We start from the raw sequence: 22,901 nt of genomic DNA on the forward strand, positions 1-22,901 counted from the left end.
AAACAGAGGGGATTATGGGTAATGCTGCAATGATCTGTTTGGTGTTTCAGCCAATCAGAGACAAGCTCTGGATATATCTGAGACCTGTAATATATTGATGACAAACAGTATAATAGGGGACCTTTTAAAATAAAATAAAAATGTTCAAGTCCAATTTTTATGAATACAAATACATTACATACTCAATACTGTGGACAATCCCCACAGGAGCAATTTGGGGTGAAGTGTCTCAGGGACACAACGACATGCTGACTGCAGTGGGACTCAAACTTGCTACCCCCTGATTCAAAGTTCAGCACACTAGCCACTGAGCCACAGTCTCCCGTATATTGTACCTTATGACAGTTTCCTGTTTTATGTCAGACTTGCTAAGCAGTCCGCTACAATGACTAGGAAAACACTACAAACTATGTGTAATGTTTAACAAAATCCATGAGCAACCAAAGCAGTTGTATTATTCCAATGTGTGGTATAAGCTTTGATTTCTATTCTGTTTCATCACTGAGGTGTGTACGTAGGTGTTGTTGCCAGATGTTGTTTGTGATTCATTTCTTAATCCCTCATTAATGCGATTTGACTTCTTCACCTAAACATGGCACAGTGTTATCCCTAACACTGATAGGCAATAAAGGAGCTCAAAGTGTAAAACAAAATGTACGCATGACTTTTGTGTGGTGTCAAAGACCCCAATAACATTTAGCTGATCCACCAAATAGTTTTACTGGATACACTGTGTGCTCGCTCTGCAACACTCAAACACGAGAGAGTTAGTTTGCTCGGAATGGGCTCTAATCACGCGGCAACATTTTGATTTTGGGAAATCTCTTGGGGAAACCCTGTGTTTTTGCTTGATAGGAAATGGCCGTTGTGTAACGCTATAGGTTTGTGCATAGGTACACAAATGGTCTCGCCTCAATATAACAAAGCAGAGTGGTTTCACAGCTGCACCTTTTCCAGAAACATTTCCGCGAGAGGTTCAGGAATCCTGCATTCCACCGAGAGAGGAAACTGCTTCAGAAAGCATGTTTGCCACAAGCAAAGCATCATCCTTTTAGACAGGTTTTCATCAGCAAGAGAAAGGATCTGATCAGCCAAGTGCAGTGCAGTGATTTCAACAGTGTATATAGTAGCATTGGCCAGCATCATTGCGCATGCCTACAACTTTAACTGTACATGTTGCTAGCCAAATATACTTTCATTGCAAATTAGATTTATATTGGCAGGTAAAAAGCAAAGATTATGAGTTTTTAGACTACATCTGTGACCACTTATGAGTTTGAATACAGCTTAAAACACTGTAAACATGACTATCATAGTGTGTGTCTGTATTTACGGTATGATTGTCTAGTGCCCTGGTCTGTGTGATGGTGTATCGGTCTTCAAGCAACATCTCTACAGGAGGCCACATTGATTAAGGCTGGCCATTGATTTGACAGACCTCTGCTTCCTCTCTCCCTCCGACCAGGAAAAAAAAACATCTTCAAATATACATCAATAAATGACATTCAGTTGATGCTTTCTATCCAGAATCCAAAGAGACTTACACTCTCCACTGTTAGCCATGCCTGAGGACACTTCAAGATATTGATAGCAGGGATTTAAAATCGTGACCCTCTGATTGGTAGACGACTACCAAAACCACACAGTATGTCTGTATAATGAGGTACATTCAAAAAGCACCACAAACTACATCTTCCAAATCCTCAAGTTGAATCAACACCTCTTAAACAATGTTTATGGAAGTGTCTCCCAGATAAAGTGTAGTCAGCCCAATCTTGGCTGAAAATAAGGTGCAATTTCCACTTCAATATCAAAATGTAAGTATGCAATTGTCATATGAATTATTATTGTCAGTCCTACAGTTTGATTACATCAACTCTCATTCTTGGTTGCTTGTCAGCGTGTGACACCTTTTGTGAAAAGTTTTTTATCTATTGTGCTGTGTTCATGTATTATTGTTATGTCTGGTAGCAAGCTGTTTCTCCTAGTGAAGGGTGTACTCTTCCACTCTTTTGAAACCTTCCTAAATTCAGTATTAGTTTCCTGCCCTCAAATCTCCACTGTGTTAAATAACCTTCCTAAGAGTTTCCAACATGGCCTCTCTTTTTAATGACGGCACTTTTAGTAAAGGTCGGAAAAGTGGGTCGGCCTCTCTGGCCCAGATCTTAACCGATTTGGGGTCTACCTTGAGGGCAGAATCGTCTTTTTGCTCCAATTTTAAAACTTTGTAAAAGTTAAATTTGGTGTCCCTCAGGAGTCGATCCCTGGTCCCCTTTTTATCCCAACCCTGCTAATTGGCATACTTAGGCAGAAGACACACTACTTGTGAAAATATCATTCTCTAACAGAGACCTGATTAAGTTTAGTGAAGTCTTCAACATGTGCCTCATGCATAACGTTTCAAAGTGCAGACATTGAAGAACATAGAGATAACGTTTACTCAACACGTTTTTGGAATCAGAAAAATTACAAGAAGATTTGACAACACTGTTTGGTTTTGTTAAAAATTAAGAGGACGTATATATTCTTGAAACGATGGCCTATTGTATTGCGATGAAAAACAATAAAAGCAGGAATTCCACACTGGTCCATTTCATTAATATCCCATGGATTTCCATAATAGAGAGATTTCAAGTCCTAAACGGTCTGGTTTCATAAAAAAACATGGTGGAAATAATTGAAAGCAATAAAAGTCTAAAATATTTGATACACTGATATGTTATGCTCTTATGGGACTCATCTTTTTTTATTCCCTCGTATTAACGAGTTTGTATAGGTGAAATTATTATACTTCAACTTTTTTCAGACATGCTATAATATGATATTAATATAAAATATCTTAATTAATTAATTAACTTTTTATTATTACTTTTTTTAGACATTGTGTGTGTGTGTGTTTGTGTGTGTGTGTGTGTGTGTGTGTGTGTGTGTGTGTGTGTGTGTGTGTGTGTGTGTGTGTGTGTGTGTGTGTGTGTGTGTGTGTGTGTGTGTGTGTGTGTTTTACCTTTTCTGTGTAACACAGCATTGAGGAAGTCGTGGGCCTGTCTCTCCAGCCGGCTGATCCGAGACGGCTCCGACAGCACCTGGCTGCCTCCACCTTTCTCTGCGCTGTGCTCCTATAGATACATAAGAGAAAAGAGTGTGTTAAGGCAAGGTCCGTCCAAAACATAAACCCCTCACACACCAATACATCACACGGTAAAACCCCCAGTTGTATTGTATATTGTTTAGATGTGAGCCTTCATAAGAGCCTGCTGCAGCTGATGTGCAGATTTTTCCATCTTTCCAAACACATTTTAGGAGTTCTGGTTCCCATGTTTATATGCCTGAAAGAAGATCTGCGGTTAACACAAGCTGAAGAGATTTTAACATTTTGTCCTACGACATAAAGTACGTCAGTAAATACCCCACTGTTGAATTTAAAAACAGCGTTAACATCAGCCGCTTTTAGCTTAGCGGTGGTGACGTGAAGTCATGTGACCTTCCTTTATAGCCTAACGTTAGCGTTTTACTTCAAACATCCCAACATTGATCTAATATGTAGAGATTAATCTTCTGAACAAAACGTGTAAGTATGCTAACCGTGTTTGCCACAGATTTTCTGAAATATTCTGAAATCCATATTTTAGCCGAGGGAAACAGGGAGATGCTAACTCCATCTCCACTGCCCCACTCAGTTGACACTACAGGGAGAAGTGATGTCTCACTTCTCTTCTTTTCTATCTGGCAGCCAATCAAACGGCTTCCTCAGGATATCCAAGGTCTCAGGCCCTGGCGAGACTCCGCTAGCCGCTAAGAGGAAATGTGTAGTCAGCTTTTATATCTAAAGGGCTTAATAACAATGTGAGTGTGTGTTGCCATTGTCTTCATTAACAGGGAATTTGGGTACGTCTGTTTACGTGAATGTCAACACTCTGAGATGAGTGTGTTTCAGTATTCCTGCCTCTCTTTGTTTCTCTTTTGCTTGCATGGCTTCAGATCAATGAATCAATGAATCCCGCCCACCGACGCTCCTCTGGCATTTCACAAAAAAGCGGAGGGTAATAACAGAGAGGTCTGGAGAGCTTTCAAGCCCTAACATGAATACACGATCGTATTGAGCGGGCAAAGGAATACAATTAAATCTGCTGCAAATGTTGCCTTATTATTCCCCCTTATTAGGACGTGCTCACTGCAAGTAGCTAACATCATTATTGACCAGTCAAACAATGCTCCAAAGATCCTCTAATCCCTGCCAGGCTTTGGTAAATTGATTTTACACTGTTGATTATTTACTCTCGTGAGTAATTACTGTATTACACGCAGAAACATTGTTGTATTTTATATTCCATTGGAGTGCCTGTAGCAACAATACTGTATTAGCATGAGCAGATGGGGCTGATGGGGGGGGGGGGGGGGGGGGGGGGACGACGTAAGGATGCTTTTAGGAGGCAGATGGCTGACCCCGCAGGTCGCACCGGGGTCAAGTTGAAAAACAAGCAACGGCCGAGGGAAGGACGCCCCTCCTAACTTCCTTCCCTCCCTCGTTCACTCGCTCAATCACATCCCAAAAATAAAGACGGAAGTAACGGACAAAGAAGTCCTTAAAAAGTCATCCGAGGAGGGGAAGGCAAACTCCCTTCGATGATAAAGACCGTGTGATGAAGTCAAACATGTGAGTATGTTGACATAAGGGCACATACATCTGTTTATCTAATCTTACATTCTGCTTTATTTGTATTTTAAATTTATAAAGCTATTTCTGCATTTATTTGTAGGTATCACTTGTAGGTTATAGGTTTACTCCCTTAGTGGTTATACTTTAGGTTATTTACTGTTCTTTGTTAGTTTCAAATCCTAAATTGGGTAATTTCATACCAACGATGATACAAACATAATTTAAAACTAATTATATGGAACTCTGTTTGATGCTGAAAAAAACGTTGATTTCTTATAAAGTCCAGATGAAATGAGCAGATGTTTTGTTTGCATCAAAATGTTGTCTTTTTTAAATTAATACAATATCAATATTGGAATTAATTGTAGAGCATGTGATGATATCAAAAAAGAGAATTACTATGATCCATATTTTATCACTGCTTTCCTCCTTACATTTGGGTTTCATCTTGTTCTATCGTTTGAGCGTTTGTGCCGTTGTGATGCTTCACGGAGAAGCAGGTACCACAACGTCCATCTTTCTGTGTGTGTGTGTGTGTGTGTGTGTGTTACACTCATTATTATTCTGCTCCCATCACTTTTCATCCCAACGAGAAACTCCGAGAGGAGGCACCGGACGCTATGGGAGTCTCACTAATTTACACCCATGTCACCCTCCTCCACACACACACACACACACACACACACACACACACACACACACACACACACACACACACACACACACACACACACACACACACACACACACACACACACACACACACACACACACACACACACACACACACACACACACACACACACACACACACACACACACACACACACACACACACACACACACACACACACACACACACACACACACACCTCCAAATCATTGTGTCGCGCTCCTTTCATAAGCTAAATTGGGGTCAAGACCATGATGGTTGAACAACACAAATGACAAACTTAAAAAAAAAAAAATGTGGAGCCTCGAACAAAAAGCTCAAAACAGACGACGGACCGAAACAAAATGTGCAGAAAGAGAACAAATATGGAACATTTGCATAACATGTATTGGGCTTGAAGGAATCATTTATATGTTGCAGAATATACACGTACAAAAATATCTTCAGAAACAATAAATCCATTTAGTTTTACATTATAATGAACCATCTTCTATCAAACATACAACGGTAAAGAAAGCACTGAAGATGGTTTTATATTGTATTATGTTTTTTACCCATTATCCATATTCTCTTTATATTTTATTCAAGACTGTCTTTCATTTAATTTAGATACTGATGATTCTTTTATTGTACGCCTTGTTGCACCATCACTTTGCAATCCCATACATGTATAAAGCTATACTGTTAGTTCATTTCTATAAGACTACATTGTGTGGTAATATGTTAATTTGCTTTCTTAGCATCGACTAAAAGCAGGACGAGCCGAATCACCTAGGTCTTAATAAACTTTCATAAATATAAATGTTACATAATTAGCATTTATAGTTTTGTCTACTCCCATTATTATATAAAACATATCAAATTTAAGCAAAACATCTTATCTGCCAAGTTGATTATAGCACTGCAGCATGGATATGTGGATTATTGTCTGACAGGAAGTAGAAATGTTGTGATGTGTCATACCCATGGCATGATTGTATAATAAGAAGTGGATACAGCGTGGGAGGCGGGGCCTCGTTCATTCCTATGAGAGCTGCTCATTGGCGCATGAAGACAAAATGGCCTAACTTTAGAGAGAGCGAAACGTCACGAAAGTATTGATATAATCATATAATCCATTCTTATTGTGCATCCATGGGTAAAGGTAAAACTCATGTTAGACCCTCCAGAAAAACGCGGGCAGAAATCCTTGATTATGCGATTAAACATGCGGGGTTTTTATGTGATTTTATGCGGTGAAATTGCGGGAAGTTTCAAAATATGCGGAAAGTTGCGAAAAAGAATAGATTTTTTTTAAATATTGGGCTGTCTTATTTATTCTCTCTCACACACAACCTGCCACTAACGTTAAACCCCTTTCCTATTCAATTAAACACATTCAATGTTTATTTATTGTAAAAGCAATTGGGCTATTTTAAATCCCACACACACACACACACACACACACACACACACACACACACACACACACACACACACACACACACACACACACACACACACACACACACACACACACACACACACACACACACACACACACACACACACACACACACACACACACACACACACACACACACACACACACACACACACACACACACACACACACACACACACACACACACACACACACACACACACACACACACACACACTTCTCTGCCTCATTCTGTTTTCATTTACTCGTTCGTTATCTGACCAGCTTCAATCTTATTGGCTACTCACTTTGTTTCTTGTAGGGTTTTGGAGATTGATCCCTCGGTGAACGTGAGTTGTTTGGCTTTCTTGTCCGCAGCGGCAGAAAGCATTTTCGAATGTTTGAATGAATCAAAGTGCTGATTATGCGGTAAATTCTGCGATCGCAGACTCGCGTTTTTCTGGAGGGTCTATGTAGTACTGAACACGTCACATGAACGTGCCGGGTGGCGCGGTCCCGTGGGTTAGATGCACGTTCATAATGCCCAGGAAAATAACTCTCAGAATAACGTTATTAGCACATTTTACAACTTGAGGACCGAATGTTTTTAATAAGGGCTATACAAACGTTCATACTGGGTAGTTTATTTAGTTTAAAACAAATTATCCAACGATTTACAGACGTCTCTTTCCCAATGCTAGTCAATGGGAAAAAGTATTTCCGGGCCCAGCGACTGATACGGTAGTGCAGTACCGCCGTTTGGCCACAACAAATATTTTCCTCGGATTCCGGCGCACTTCCTGGGGGCTTGGTCATACCTTGACTTTCTCGCGTCTTAAGCAGCAGAAGAGACAGTTGTCATCGAAGGACCAGTCCGACACTTCCTCCGGCTCGCAGTCTGGAGAGAGGAGAGGAAACAAAAGGAAACAGGTTTAATCCCAAATATATTGATTTTTATCATTTACTGACTTTTTTAATATGGATTTTTAAAGATAATTTGATATATTTATGGATATTTTTTTTCCACATACTATAATATGACGTTTTTAATAACTTCATCATGATTTTCTCTTACTTACTATGATATGACTTTTTGAGTCTTTACAACAAAATATATTGACTTTTAATTACTTTTTAATGATATGTAATAATATGACTTTTTATGATTGTTATCGACAAAATGCAGACTCTTTAAAGATTGATTAGAACTTTGTTGGATGTTCTACACTCTGACTTTCATGATTACAGATTGATTGTGGTGTTAATCTTGTATTTGCCCCGGTGACATCAGCTCTGTTACTTCTATATTAATTTATAATTGTGTCCTTATGACATTTGGCATCACTGTTTATATTGAAGCTTTACATTGAATTGAATTAAGAGAGAGGACACTGCTGTTGACTTGGTTACAGCTGTTGCCATGGCGCTGCATTTCCTTTAAAAAAAAAAAAACCTCAGTTCAGATTGAAACCTCAGAGTGACCGAGACACAGAGAGAGAGAGAGAAGATACAGAAACACATTAACAAATCAATACGATCACAATATACTGGACATACAGACATTGGTCCAAACGGAGCTCAGGAAAGAGAGAGAGGTTTAAAGAGGCCCTATTCTGCCTTTTCCCTTTCCTGTATTGTGTCATATAGGTTTGTGTGCATGTTTTATTTGTATTTAACCTTTATTTAACCAGATAAAAAGATGGAAATAGAATCTCATTTGCAATGCTGACCTGGCCAAGAAGGCAGCAACGTTACACATAACACAAACATATAAAATACAGAGAACATAACTAAGAAAACAAAAGACGAAATAGCAGTCACTACATTGTGCACATTAGGACAATAAGAAAGGTGCACTACTTATTACTTCAAGAGCAGCTGGTGGTTAGGACTTCAGACAACTTCAATTTAAAACATGCTATTGAGACAAGTAAATGGTCTGCAAAGGCTAACATCCCTGTGTTCTCTTAACGCCTCCATTGGACTCCTTTGTTTAATTCCTGAACATAGTGACATCACTATAAAACAACGTATTGGCTAGCACTCCAACACATTGTACATGATAGGCTAAGGGGCGGAACATCTCTAAGCGGTTGACACAATCACAACAGAGCCAGCCAGCTAACCAATCAGAGCAGACTGGGCTGTCCTCTCCTGAGCAGGAGAGGACTCTTTAAAGTAGAGACACTACACACTGATATACACCTGAACATCAGCAGGAGAGGACTCTTTAAAGTAGAGACACTACATACTGATATACACCTGAACATCAGCAGGAGAGGATTCTTTAAAGTAGAGACACTACATACTGATATACACCTGAACATCAGCAGGAGAGGACTCTTTAAAGTAGAGACACTACATACCGATATACACCTGAACATCAGCAGGAGAGGACTCTTTAAAGTAGAGACACTACATACCGATATACACCTGAACATCAGCAGGAGAGGACTCTTTAAAGTAGAGACACTACATACCGATATACACCTGAACCTCAGCACGAGAGGACTCTTTAAAGTAGAGACACTACCTACTGATATACACCTGATCATCAGCAAGAGAGGACTCTTTACAGTAGAGACACTACATACTGATATACACCTGAACATCAGCAGGAGAGGACTCTTTAAAGTAGAGACACTACATACTGATATACACCTGAACATCAGCAGGAGAGGACTCTTTAAAGTAGAGACACTACACACTGATATACACCTGAACATCAGCAGGAGAGGACTCTTTAAAGTAGAGACACTACATACTGATATACACCTGAACATCAGCAGGAGAGGATTCTTTAAAGTAGAGACACTACATACTGATATACACCTGAACATCAGCAGGAGAGGACTCTTTAAAGTAGAGACACTACATACCGATATACACCTGAACATCAGCAGGAGAGGACTCTTTAAAGTAGAGACACTACATACCGATATACACCTGAACATCAGCAGGAGAGGACTCTTTAAAGTAGAGACACTACATACCGATATACACCTGAACCTCAGCACGAGAGGACTCTTTAAAGTAGAGACACTACCTACTGATATACACCTGATCATCAGCAAGAGAGGACTCTTTACAGTAGAGACACTACATACTGATATACACCTGAACATCAGCAGGAGAGGACTCTTTAAAGTAGAGACACTACATACTGATATACACCTGAACATCAGCAGGAGAGGACTCTTTAAAGTAGAGACACTACACACTGATATACACCTGAACATCAGCAGGAGAGGACTCTTTAAAGTAGAGACACTACATACTGATATACACCTGAACATCAGCAGGAGAGGATTCTTTAAAGTAGAGACACTACATACTGATATACACCTGAACATCAGCAGGAGAGGACTCTTTAAAGTAGAGACACTACATACCGATATACACCTGAACATCAGCAGGAGAGGACTCTTTAAAGTAGAGACACTACATACCGATATACACCTGAACATCAGCAGGAGAGGACTCTTTAAAGTAGAGACACTACATACCGATATACACCTGAACATCAGCACGAGAGGACTCTTTAAAGTAGAGACACTACCTACTGATATACACCTGATCATCAGCAAGAGAGGACTCTTTACAGTAGAGACACTACATACTGATATACACCTGAACATCAGCAGGAGAGGACTCTTTAAAGTAGAGACACTACATACTGATATACACCTGAACATCAGCAGGAGAGGACTCTTTAAAGTAGAGACACTACATACTGATATACACCTGAACATCAGCAGGAGAGGACTCTTTAAAGTAGAGACACTACATACTGATATACACCTGATCATCAGCAGGAGAGGACTCTTTAAAGTAGAGACACTACATACTGATATACACCTGAACATCAGCAGGAGAGGACTCTTTAAAGTAGAGACACTACATACTGATATACACCTGAACATCAGCAGGAGAGGACTCTTTAAAGTAGAGACACTACATACTGATATACACCTGAACATCAGCAGGAGAGGACTCTTTAAAGTAGAGATACTACATACTGATATACACCTGAACATCAGCAGGAGAGGACTCTTTAAAGTAGAGACACTACATACTGATATACACCTGAACATCAGCCGGAGAGGACTCTTTAAAGTAGAGACACTACATACTGATATACACCTGAACATCAGCAGGAGAGGACTCTTTAACGTAGAGACACTACATACTGATATACACCTGGACATCAGCAGGAGAGGACTCTTTAAAGTAGAGACACTACATACTGATATACACCTGAACATCAGCAGGAGAGGACTCTTTAAAGTAGAGACACTACATACTGATATACACCTGAACATCAGCAGGAGAGGACTCTTTAAAGTAGAGACACTACATACTGATAGAAACCTGAGCATCAGCAGGAGAGGACTCTTTAAAGTAGAGACACTACATACTGATATACACCTGAACATCAGCAGGAGAGGACTCTTTAAAATAGAGACACTACATACTGATATACACCTGATCATCAGCAGGAGAGGACTCTTTAAAGTAGAGACACTACATACCGATATACACCTGAACATCAGCACGAGAGGACTCTTTAAAGTAGAGACACTACCTACTGATATACACCTGATCATCAGCAAGAGAGGACTCTTTAAAGTAGAGACACTACATACTGATATACACCTGATCATCAGCAGGAGAGGACTCTTTAAAGTAGAGACACTACATACTGATATACACCTGAACATCAGCAGGAGAGGACTCTTTAAAGTAGAGACACTACATACTGATATACACCTAAACATCAGCAGGAGAGGACTCTTTAAAGTAGAGACACTACATACTGATATACACCTGGACATCAGCAGGAGAGGACTCTTTAAAGTAGAGACACTACATACTGATATACACCTGAACATCAGCAGAAGAGGACTCTTTAAAGTAGAGACACTACATACTGATATACACCTGAACATCAGCAGCAGAGGACTCTTTAAAGTAGAGACACTACCTACTGATATACACCTGAACATCAGCAGGAGAGGACTCTTTAAAGTAGAGACACTACATACTGATATACACCTGGACATCAGCAGGAGAGGACTCTTTAAAGTAGAGACACTACATACTGATATACACCTGAACATCAGCAGGAGAGGACTCTTTAAAGTAGAGACACTACATACTGATATACACCTGAACATCAGCAGGAGAGGACTCTTTAAAGTAGAGACACTACATACTGATATGAACCGGAAAATGAGCAGAATATGTATTTTATAATAAAAAAAATGGTTTTTATGGCAACATGATCACACTGCTTCTAGTTACAGTAAACCTGGTTTTCGCAGCAGCTCTTCTAGCAATTGCATAAGTTTCTGTTATTCAAATCACATTCCTCACTTGTTTTTCCTGAGAGATGTGCGATCGATAAAAATACATTTCGGTCCCTCTCTTTCTCTGCTTCTGCGGCTGTAATGAACAGGTAAGAGGTCAGCTGTGTGTGAAACCTGTGGTTTTGTCACTTACAATATACCTGAGAAGACGCCAATTAGCTCGCGTCCCTCTGCTAATGTGACCCTGCAACCTGTGTGTGTGTGTGTGTGTGTGTGTGTGTGTGTGTGTGTGTGTGTGTGTGTGTGTGTGTGTGTGTGTGTGTGTGTGTGTGTGTGTGTGTGTGTGTGTGTGTGTGTGTGTGTGTGTGTGTGTGTGTTTGAGAAGACAACGCCGTCAACATGATTTTTAAGTCCCTGCTCGCCGTGTGTACATGCACTTAATTAACCAGGTGACTGTTTCTGCAAATGAAAAATAAAGTTTTCTTTAACCAACATTAAACCAGTTTAGCAAATGAAATACGTCGGCATCAGGAAGTGGATTTATCTGCAATTTAGACGTGTGTCTAAACACGGCTCAACATACGGCACACTTTTTTGCTTTCAAAACCCTTCATCAAATAGGGATATTGAGTATTTCTGCAGCACGAAGTGAGTTTAACTGCATAGACATGTCTCAAGGTTTTGAAACAGTTGTGATTGTGAGCTTGTGCTTGAAAATACTTCATACATGGAAATCAACAACGTGAAAGCAGTGAGTAAATATATATTTGAATAATGAGTGTGTGGGAGCATCTTGTATCGAAGACAGCACAATTTATCAAAATGTAGATATACATTTGATTATATACCAAGCGCAAATATTGAACAATGGAAATGACATTATTCTATAATAACGAGGCTTGTTTTTCGAATGAACGCATCAACGAATGACGTTTTGTTATAGTGTATATTTATATATCCTATTGTATAGTACAATATAAACGACAACACGGCTACATAGACCGCAGTCTTCATTACTTTTAACCTCGACATACCACACTGCCTACATTCTACACAATAAAAGCCCCGGGAAAATAATATTCTTCTCCAGGTATTTCGCCTTTTGTGTAAATCTGTCTTTCATTCTTTGTCTTTTTCCACAGCTCCACTGGAGATAACGTGAAAGCAAAGTATCACATACACTCTTTCTTTCTCCCCGTCTCTTTGCCCTGCGATTATATCCATGGTAGTCCAGGTTAATAAATGATCCATTTATTAAGCCCTCTTTAAGTAGTTTTTGTTTGGAAATGTGTTGAGAATAGGTGAGATCAGTGTTTGTATGTGAGAGAATAAGTAAGTACGTTTCTCCACGTGTTTGCTGAACTCCTCAGTGCTGCTTAAGTGTCTTAATGTCCGCAGGGTAAGACAAAACATAAATACACCACAACATTTTATTCTATGAAAATGAGTGATGGTGGTGGGTTTCAGTGTGTCTGCAGCTCCGTATGTGAACAAGTGCCTGCTTTACTCTGAGAGATTGTGTGTGTTTGAGTGGAAGTGTAATGCATGAGTGAAAATGACGTAGACAAGCCAGAAATATTCTAAAAATGCCTTAAGTTGGTGGGGGAGGGAGGTCACATGACTCCAGGACGGCAGGCTGACCTCGTTTCTCAGAGATCTGTTCGTTTAGGCAGGGTTGTTGGTCATTCTTGCTTTATTCTCATGGCATTCATTTTCTATTTGTGTCAGTTTTCATTGAATCAGATCACATTTTTGGTCACCATGTTTTAGGTTATATAAGTAAGTAGTGGAAGTAATATATAAGCGTGAACACATGGCTTCTGGGCTTGCGTATTCAGATTTTATGCATTACAAAATGAGTGACCTATAAATAAATGACACATTACATAACTGCAGACACACAAAACCGCTCTTGTATCCTCCTGAGATCCAGATTGGTTTTGTACATCACTTTAGGCCTGAACACATCAAGTGCTTCACAAAAAACTGAAAAACTGGCCTGTGAATAATTTTTGTATCGGGCTTTTATTCTGATATGTTCACTGTGCAGAGCTAAACAAATATCGACATAAGCCTTAAAAAAAATACATCACTTTTGGACAAGTATTTTTCACATTCTGTCTGAATTACTCTCTAGAAAAATGACATTTAAATAAATATATTAAAGAGGACATTTTATGCTATTTTTCACGTTCATGTTTCTATTAACCAGTTCAGCCCTGAGCCTGTTTTTCAGGTCTCAGGCTCGAAAATGACATTCCCAGAACAATTGATTATATCTTCACTTCTAAAAGGGTTAAATTAATAATCTTTTTTCTCAAAGTAATGATAAACCTGTGAGTTGGATGTAGAAAAGTCAGAATCAATATAGAATTATTTTAAATTCAGATTGAACAAATGCAAATTATAATATTCGTTCCAAAAAAAAGATTTACTTATAGTGAAAACCACCCTTGAATGATGGGATCGGAGACTAAAAGCTTTAGGAATCCAAACTATAACATATAATAAGTACCCTGTATCAAGATTGATGCAAAAAAAGTGACATTTGACCTTTTTGGAGAGGTTTAGCAAAACAAAACACCTCTGAATCTGTGGAATCTCAGCTTTCATATGGTATCTTGTTTGTGCAGATCCGATGAAGTAAAGATTGCTAACATGAGTTATGTGTTAAGTGCGTTAGCATTATTTCGTTTAGTGCTAATTCAGAGGCTCGGCGTTAGACTGGTGTTTTGTTTCGGTAAAAATGGTTCATATCGCTAGGTAGCTGAGTTTCTTCCCGTTAAGTGGGTATGACACATTCATAGTTTGTTAAATGTTGAGAAACCCTCAGATGCTGTTTATTGCAAGATGTTGCGGGAGCCCCTGCCCCCGGGTTTAACAGGTTAAGTGTCTCTACTGGGACATGTCTCCATGCTTTAATGTTCAAAAAGCTCTTTATTGTTCTCATACTGTCTGTGCTGCAGAACCTTTTCACTCTCTGTCTGAAACCAGAGCTGCTCTGATTGGTTAGCTGGCCGACTCTGTTGTGATTGGTAAACCACTTAGAGATGTCCCGTCCCTTAGCCTATCACGTACAATAGCCAATACATTGTTTAATATTGATGTCACTATGTTCAAGAAGTAAACAAAGGACACACTAACCTATATAACACACTACAGGAGAGGGGAAACCCCCAAACAGCATAATAATGCCTCTTTAACCGTCTAACTTGGGTGCTGTTTGGAAATATAACTTATTAGTTCCAAGTAAACAACGGTATATTTTTTCATTGAACCCTCATCTCTTGATCAGTCTGTGTGGGGGCCTCCTTTTCTCTGAGTTGCCTCTTAAATAAAAAGATCCACATTTAAATGAAAATGTAAGGAACATCTATGGTGAAAATCTATGTGTCAGAAACCCAACACCAGAGCAGACAGACTTGTTGTTCTGGAAAGCAGCTTCTGTATGTCACTCTCTGACTCTTCAGTCTGCTTTAAAATAAGCATTTTAGTGTTTTTAAAAACAGACAACGAGAGCATCAGAAACCAGCTTCTTGTTTTTCTTTCTCGACATCTGTGAGGATTTTTCAGCAAGCCATATTTGGCATAAATTACACATGGCCGTCGTATGAATGAATCATATTGTTATGTATTCTAAGCTCTTCTGGCAGTATTGGCAATTATGTTGGCATGGCAATACATGTCTGTAAGTATCGTATTGTATTGATTAATAGATAACGAAGCACTGTTTATTGTTATACTGGTATATTCTTCCATATTGTTTCTCACACTGAGTCAAAAGTATGTTTTAAAGCCTTAAATGAAACCATACATGTACAAAAACTCTTTTTCACAAGATACAGGAAAACTGAATCAATGTAATAATTGGCAGAAAAACTTCAATATGGTTCAATAGATTTATTTTCCTTATTGATTTGTTTGTTAGATTTACAGTTTTCAGTCATTTATGTGTCATAAGGTAAGATTTTTGAACATTAATTAGTAATATTTGTTCAAAATAAGGTTGTTTTTGATTTAAAATAAGTGGAACTGCATTTGTGTTTGTGTTTGTTTACCTTGGAAAAGAGTGATATCGTTGACTAGTCCCGGCCCAAACAAGCCTTCCAAGATGCTTTCAAAGCCTACGGGGAAAAAGAGATGTGATGTTAATGCAAGAGGACATGTTTGATATCAGAACAACAAAATGACAGCAGCTTAAATACATAACACAAACACCGTAAGGAAGCTGTCAAACTGCAAGTCGAAGCATTTTGGAGACTTTTTTTCATCTTTTGAAGGGTTAGGAACATGAACAACAAAGTGCTTTTCCCATAGGGTTTATTTTGCTGATGCACAGCCCCCACTGCTCTCCCATTGCAACCAACATTTTAAAATGAAAAATATAAAAGATAACAGCACAAAGCAGTTTTCAATCTGAAAGGTGAAAGGTGAAAATATTTGTTTTTAATTTTGGAAACTAATCCGAAAAAAATCACATTCACACATTCTTTCAGACAATGGAGCTGTTTTTAGATACACATATCTAGACAATGATGTGAGAGCATAACACACACACACACACACACACACACACACACACACACACACACACACACACACACACACACACACACACACACACACACACACACACACACACACACACACACACACACACACACACACACACACACACACACACACACACACACACACACGTGCACCCACACACACACACACACACACACACACACACACACACACACACATACACACACACACGCACACACACACACTTTTTTTCCTTCATATTATTTGAAGCAAATTAGCGCTTTACCTCTAATACACCAGGCTAATCTCACTTTTTTTATTAACTGTACATACATCTCGCTCTGCTGTTGCCTGGCAACCACATACAGCGAAACATAAATACATATTGCAATTTTCAAACTGACCCCCCCCTCCCCCCACCTCCCTCACCTCCTCCCCCCCACCTCATCCTCTATTAAAGGGAGATGGAGAAAGGGAGACAAAGACACGTGGATGTGTGTGTGTGTGTGTGTGTGTGTGTGTGTGTGTGTGTGTGTGTGTGTCTGTGTGTACTTTTGCATGGAACAGAAAAGGTTACTGGAGCAAAGACACACACACACACACACACACACACACACACACACACACACACACACACACACACACACACACACACACACACACACACACACACACACACACACACACACACACACACACACACACACACACACACACACACACACACACACACACACACACACACACACACACACACACACACACACACACACACACACACACACACACACACACACACACACACACACACACACACACACACACACACACACACACACACACACAGTTCAAGTGTAGCCACTTGTCAGGCCACATAATTAACACTGCAAGAATATATTAGCCGAGGAAAAAAACATCAAAATATTACGGTCTACCTCATGACAACTTTACAAGAAAGCAGAAGGAGTGTCTTTTTGTAGTACAATAACTAGTGATGTGAAATATTTTGTCAGACAGAAAGGCTCATTTTTAAAGCAATTAACTTCCAGACTTTGAGAAATACTTGAACTATCTGAAAGAGAACAAGATCATATTTTTAAATATGAGATAAAACACTCACTATGTGGTAAAAAGCAGAGACGTGCATCTTTAATTTGAGGGTATTGGTGGAAGTAAAGGGCCCTACTCTGCTATCTTTCAGGTTATTAGAACTGTATGTAGTGTCTCTACTTTAAAGAGTCTTCTCCTGCTGATGTTCAGGTGTATATCAGTATGTAGTGTCTCTACTTTAAAGAGTCCTCTCCTGCTGATGTTCAGGTGTATATCAGTATGTAGTGTCTCTACTTTAAAGAGTCCTCTCCTGCTGATGTTCAGGTGTATATCAGTATGTAGTGTCTCTACTTTAAAGAGTCCTCTCCTGCTGATGTTCAGGTGTATATCAGTATGTAATGTCTCTACTTTAAAGAGTCCTCTCCTGCTGATGTTCAGGTGTATATCAGTATGTAGTGTCTTTACTTTAAAGAGTCCTCTCCTGCTGATGTTCAGGTGTATATCAGTATGTAGTGTCTCTACTTTAAAGAGTCCTCTCCTGCTGATGTTCAGGTGTATATCAGTATGTAGTGTCTCTACTTTAAAGAGTCCTCTCCTGCTGATGTTCAGGTGTATATCAGTATGTAGTGTCTCTACTTTAAAGAGTCCTCTCCCGCTGATGTTCAGGTGTATATCAGTATGTAGTGTCTCTACTTTAAAGAGTCCTCTCCTGCTGATGTTCAGGTGTATATCAGTATGTAGTGTCTCTACTTTAAAGAGTCCTCTCCTGCTGATGTTCAGGTGTATATCAGTATGTAGTGTCTCTACTTTAAAGAGTCCTCTCCTGCTGATGTTCAGGTGTATCTAATTACATTTGTATGCTTCCCCTTCACATGATTTCAGCATTAAAAACACATGATCACATGGGTTTAGGTCATCTGACCAACCAATATGTTTCCAATGTTTCTAAATGTTTCTTTAGGGTCCATTGTCCAGTCTAAAGATGGTGTGACTTTAATAAAAAAAAAAACGTTAATCTAATAAAGCTGAAAACACCCTTAAATTAAAGCTGAGTCTTGACATTTAAACCTCACAGTTAATGGTTTATGTATTGACTTTGCCTTCATTCCTTTGACCTGCAGGGTTCAGAGTTGGTGAGGGGGATGGGGAGCATGTGATGCTGCAGCTACATATTTGCATCCTGTGGACGTTAATGAGGAGGGAGAGGGAAAAAAACACGGAGGAATTTAATATAAAGATGGCGATCATGTTCAGGTTCAGCACGGGCTGCAGTTATTTCTTGTTTCAACATCTTCCTCAGCCTTACATGTATATAGACACCGCGGAGCAGTGTGCATTATCACAACATCAGTGCCACTTTTTTACAAAAATATTTAAATCAATCTCAGTTCATTATGAAAATCTGCCCATTTCAAATCAATGAAGACCTTCTTGATTATTGCTCTGGACATGGATGTATAAATGCCAGTATATATTATTGCCATGAAAAAAAGTGACGTGTGTGTGTGTGTGTGTGTGTGTGTGTGTGTGTGTGTGTGTGTGTGTGTGTGTGTGTGTGTGTGTGTGTGTGTGTGTGTGTGTGTGTGTGTGTGTGTGTGTGTGTGTGTGTGTGTGTGTGTGAATGATGGAAATTCCTCACTACCAGTCCCTTAGCTTGTTTTTGGCCCGATGCCAGAAACAAATTACATTGTTTTATTCATTAAATTCCTGTAAGACCTAGCATGTGGTGATAGTATGATAGGCCACACACACACACACACACACACACACACACACACACACACACACACACACACACACACACACACACACACACACACACACACACACACACACACACACACACACACACACACACACACACACACACACACACACACACACACACACACACACACACACACACACACACACACACACACAGTGGTTATGTTTACAGGATGATATATCATAAGTAGGACTATTCTATTGGCTAGCGCTCCAACACATTGTACGTGATAGGCTAAGGGCCGGGACATCTCTAAGTGATTGACCAATCACAACAGAGCCGGCCAGCTAACCAATCAGAGCAGACAGAGACAGAGCTCTGGTTTCAGACAGAGGGTGAAAAGAGGTGCTGCAGCACAGGCAGTATGAGAACAATAAAGAGCTTTTTGAACATTAGAGCATGTCAGTGTAGAGATGCTTAAAAATTACATCCCATCACCATCGTATTCGTCCTCTATCCCAAAACAACATTCCTTTTTTTTTTACCTCCTCTGTCCTTGCTTTCTTAAATTACTTCAACACTATCCCCCCCACATTCACTCACACACATACATAAACACACACTCTGACACATCACAAAGATCCCTTAAACCTGCACATGCAAAATTCATGCAGCCTACAAAGGCAGCTTTGATAAAAAAAAAACGAAATCTTCAAAGAATTTTCAAAAGCTGCAATATTTCCCCCCGCTCTGAAGCTGCCATTATGCTCAGAAACACAGCTATGCTTTCAAGTCAGAGGGGGGAACTAGTTAGCGTTTCAGCGTGAGGAATCATCACGAGAGTCAAAGTTACACGAGCCAATGCAATTCAAGCCACAAGACAGAGAGTGTTTCCATATTTAAAGTGACAGTCACAAACGCATCAGTGGGGTAAAGAAGAGGAAGATGACTCCGCCGCGAGGCAGAGGCCGGGATCGGACAGATGAGATCCAGGATGTGATTGGACAAATGAGATTAGGAGATGCGATTGGCTGGATGAGATAACAGCGAAAAAAGTCTCCTGAGCCACGGGGCAAAAAAGCTCCAGAAGATGTAGTTCATCTATTGAACTGGAGCCAAAAGCATTCACACATGACATGGTACACTCTAAAAACGAATTCAGGCGACCTTTCAACTTAATTAAATGCATGGTTTCAAGATAAAAATGTGAGTTAATCGATTTAGATAAACATTTTAAGTTGCAAACATTGATTTATAAGTTGTGTTGACGTAATAATGTTGGTTATTACATCAACTTAATATTGTGTGTAATTTGAAATCTGATTTCTGCGTTAATTGACTTAAAACTAAATTCAAGTTGTAGCAAGTAATGCAATTGGCTTGATAGCTTAATTGTTCTACACCTTGAGTTAAGGATTTCAAGCCCACTCCCACTTAAAATGCCTGGACAAGTTCCGACAGTTAAGACAAATAGAAATATACAAAGGACATTTTAAGGTGAGTGTCATCTTTTGTCATTCAAATACAGTAGATAGCCTTGTGGTTGCACTGTATAGGCAAATTGCTGTTAGACCAAAATTAGCAGCCTTTGAACTGTGAATAGTTCTGTGAGAGGGTACAAAGCAGTAGAGGCTACTGTGAGAGTAAAAATACTTTGGTTACTATTGTGATATCGCTTTTTATTAAAAATGAATCTCGGTGAAGCAGATCAAGGACATGCTTCTGGAGGTACGATCGTTATCAGAGTTGTCTTTGAAATGCAAGTTGTTGGCAGTCACCCATTCAGAACATATTCATTTAGGTCATTTCTCTTTTTTTCCTTTTTCAAAAATAGCACAATACAATTGAATGCGCAGAGAACTATAGCCATCCGCTGCCTTGCCGTGTGCCTTGGAGGAAAGGAAGAGGACCTTTTCAAAGAGTTTAGCGACGCCATTAAAAATCCATACACAGTGTAAAAACACAGGACAAAAGCACTGCTCTCTGTCAGTTACATTTTGAAGCATATTGCACTTTTGGCCACACCCCAATCAATAATATCTTAGCAACGTTCAGCATGGATAGGTGTTGACAGCAATGGCATGGGAAAAGGATTGTGTACAATTTGAAAAGTGGCTTCTGCTCTTCACTTAACCAGTTCACATATTGTATGGTACTTGCACGGTTGAGATTGACAAAATCTGTCCACATGCATTTAAACACTAGGCAAAGTACTCAAAAGCAGCTCTGTGTGTCTTCAGGACCACATTGCCATGACGACACACACCTGCAGACTCAACAGGTGAAAGCAATACCAGCGTTGCTTTAGCAGCTGGTAATAATGAGTGACAGTTTAAAAAGTATGCAATTACCTAATTCATTATCTCTTATGCGCTGACCTATTATTCAATGTGCTTCAAAAGGACATGGATATCGCCTTCATCAGTGACCGGCCCACCCCAGGATCTGACCATACGATGGCAACCATCGTGGTGGAGGGAAACAAATGAATGAGCAAGCATTCTGCGTTAAATGTGTTCATACTGTTTGATAATGACTGTCGGCAGTGTAAACATCTTTGTTTCATCTTTTGTCAAATGTATGTGTGTGATCTGCAGATTGGTTCCATTGAGAGTTTGTTTCTGTAGTTTCACAACAACTTTACAGATTGTACATATTTGGCGCTGGTTTTGAATATGCAAAGGCCTCTAACTTCGTTGTGATGGCAGCATTTATTTGCTGTGTCCCCATTTCCCATGGTAATATGGCTAATGTGTTTATTTATTATTTGTGGGGCAATTTACATTTGTGTTATTTATCTTTTTTTTCAAGATTGAAATGAAGCTCAGCGCAAGTTCTTTCAGGAAGACTGGGTGTATATACATTCACTCCACAGCTGCTTATAATCAGCTCATCACAGGCGTTCTCTTTAACCTATTACATTTCACCTCATTCTCCAGCAGCCAATCAACGTGCTGCAGCCAAACTATAAAATGGTTCTCCTCTCTCCTGCAGTCAGCTGTGATTTCAGGTGTTCATGCAGCTTATCATATGGTTTCAATAAATGTTCAAACTAAATGAATTCTCTCTTGATTGAAACATCATGTGTTGAAATAAACAACTGCAGTTCAAAATAAAAAGTGAATCGCCTAATATTTTTGTTGTGGAATTAATTTCTTTCTTTAAAGGCAAAAACATGAAAAAGCTAAGAAAAAAAAAATTTGAATACAATATATTTGGAGCAACTTAATTTATAAATGGCTGTCAACTTAAAAAACATGTGTTCACAATGAGGGTAATTAAGTACATACAACTTAAAATTCCTTTTAAATCATGTGGTAAAACTAGTCGGAACAACTTAATCTTTTGAGTAATCAACTTCAAAACTTGTGTTTATGCTACCGATTATTAAGTAAGTGGTAATTAAGAACACCTCTGATGTAGAGGAAAAGCCTTCTCCCCTAACTCAAATAACTTTGTTGCTTTAAGACAATCTCATTAGAAGTTGTCTTAACTCAATAAACATTGATGCAAACTGTTGCGTTGATTTTCTTTGTTGAGCCAAGGCA

At 39.3% G+C, this 22,901-nt stretch overlaps 1 protein-coding gene across 1 annotated transcript in view; it reads right to left on the reverse strand.

The window, feature by feature from the left end:
• lcor (ligand dependent nuclear receptor corepressor) overlaps positions 1-22,901 on the reverse strand; it is a gene marked incomplete at its 5' end in the record, with an annotated part of 86,673 nt that overhangs the window by 16,303 nt on the left and 47,469 nt on the right. The window contains 3 exons of the mRNA XM_079675124.1: positions 3,005-3,116; positions 7,572-7,651; positions 16,121-16,186. Of these exons, the coding sequence (XP_079531250.1) occupies positions 3,005-3,116; positions 7,572-7,651; positions 16,121-16,186 (258 nt within the window). The remainder of the gene's footprint in view (positions 1-3,004; positions 3,117-7,571; positions 7,652-16,120; positions 16,187-22,901) is intronic.

The sequence above is a fragment of the Notothenia rossii genome (genome assembly GCF_949606895.1).
Source record: "Notothenia rossii genome assembly, chromosome: 1".
Taxonomy (NCBI): Eukaryota; Metazoa; Chordata; class Actinopteri; order Perciformes; family Nototheniidae; genus Notothenia; species Notothenia rossii.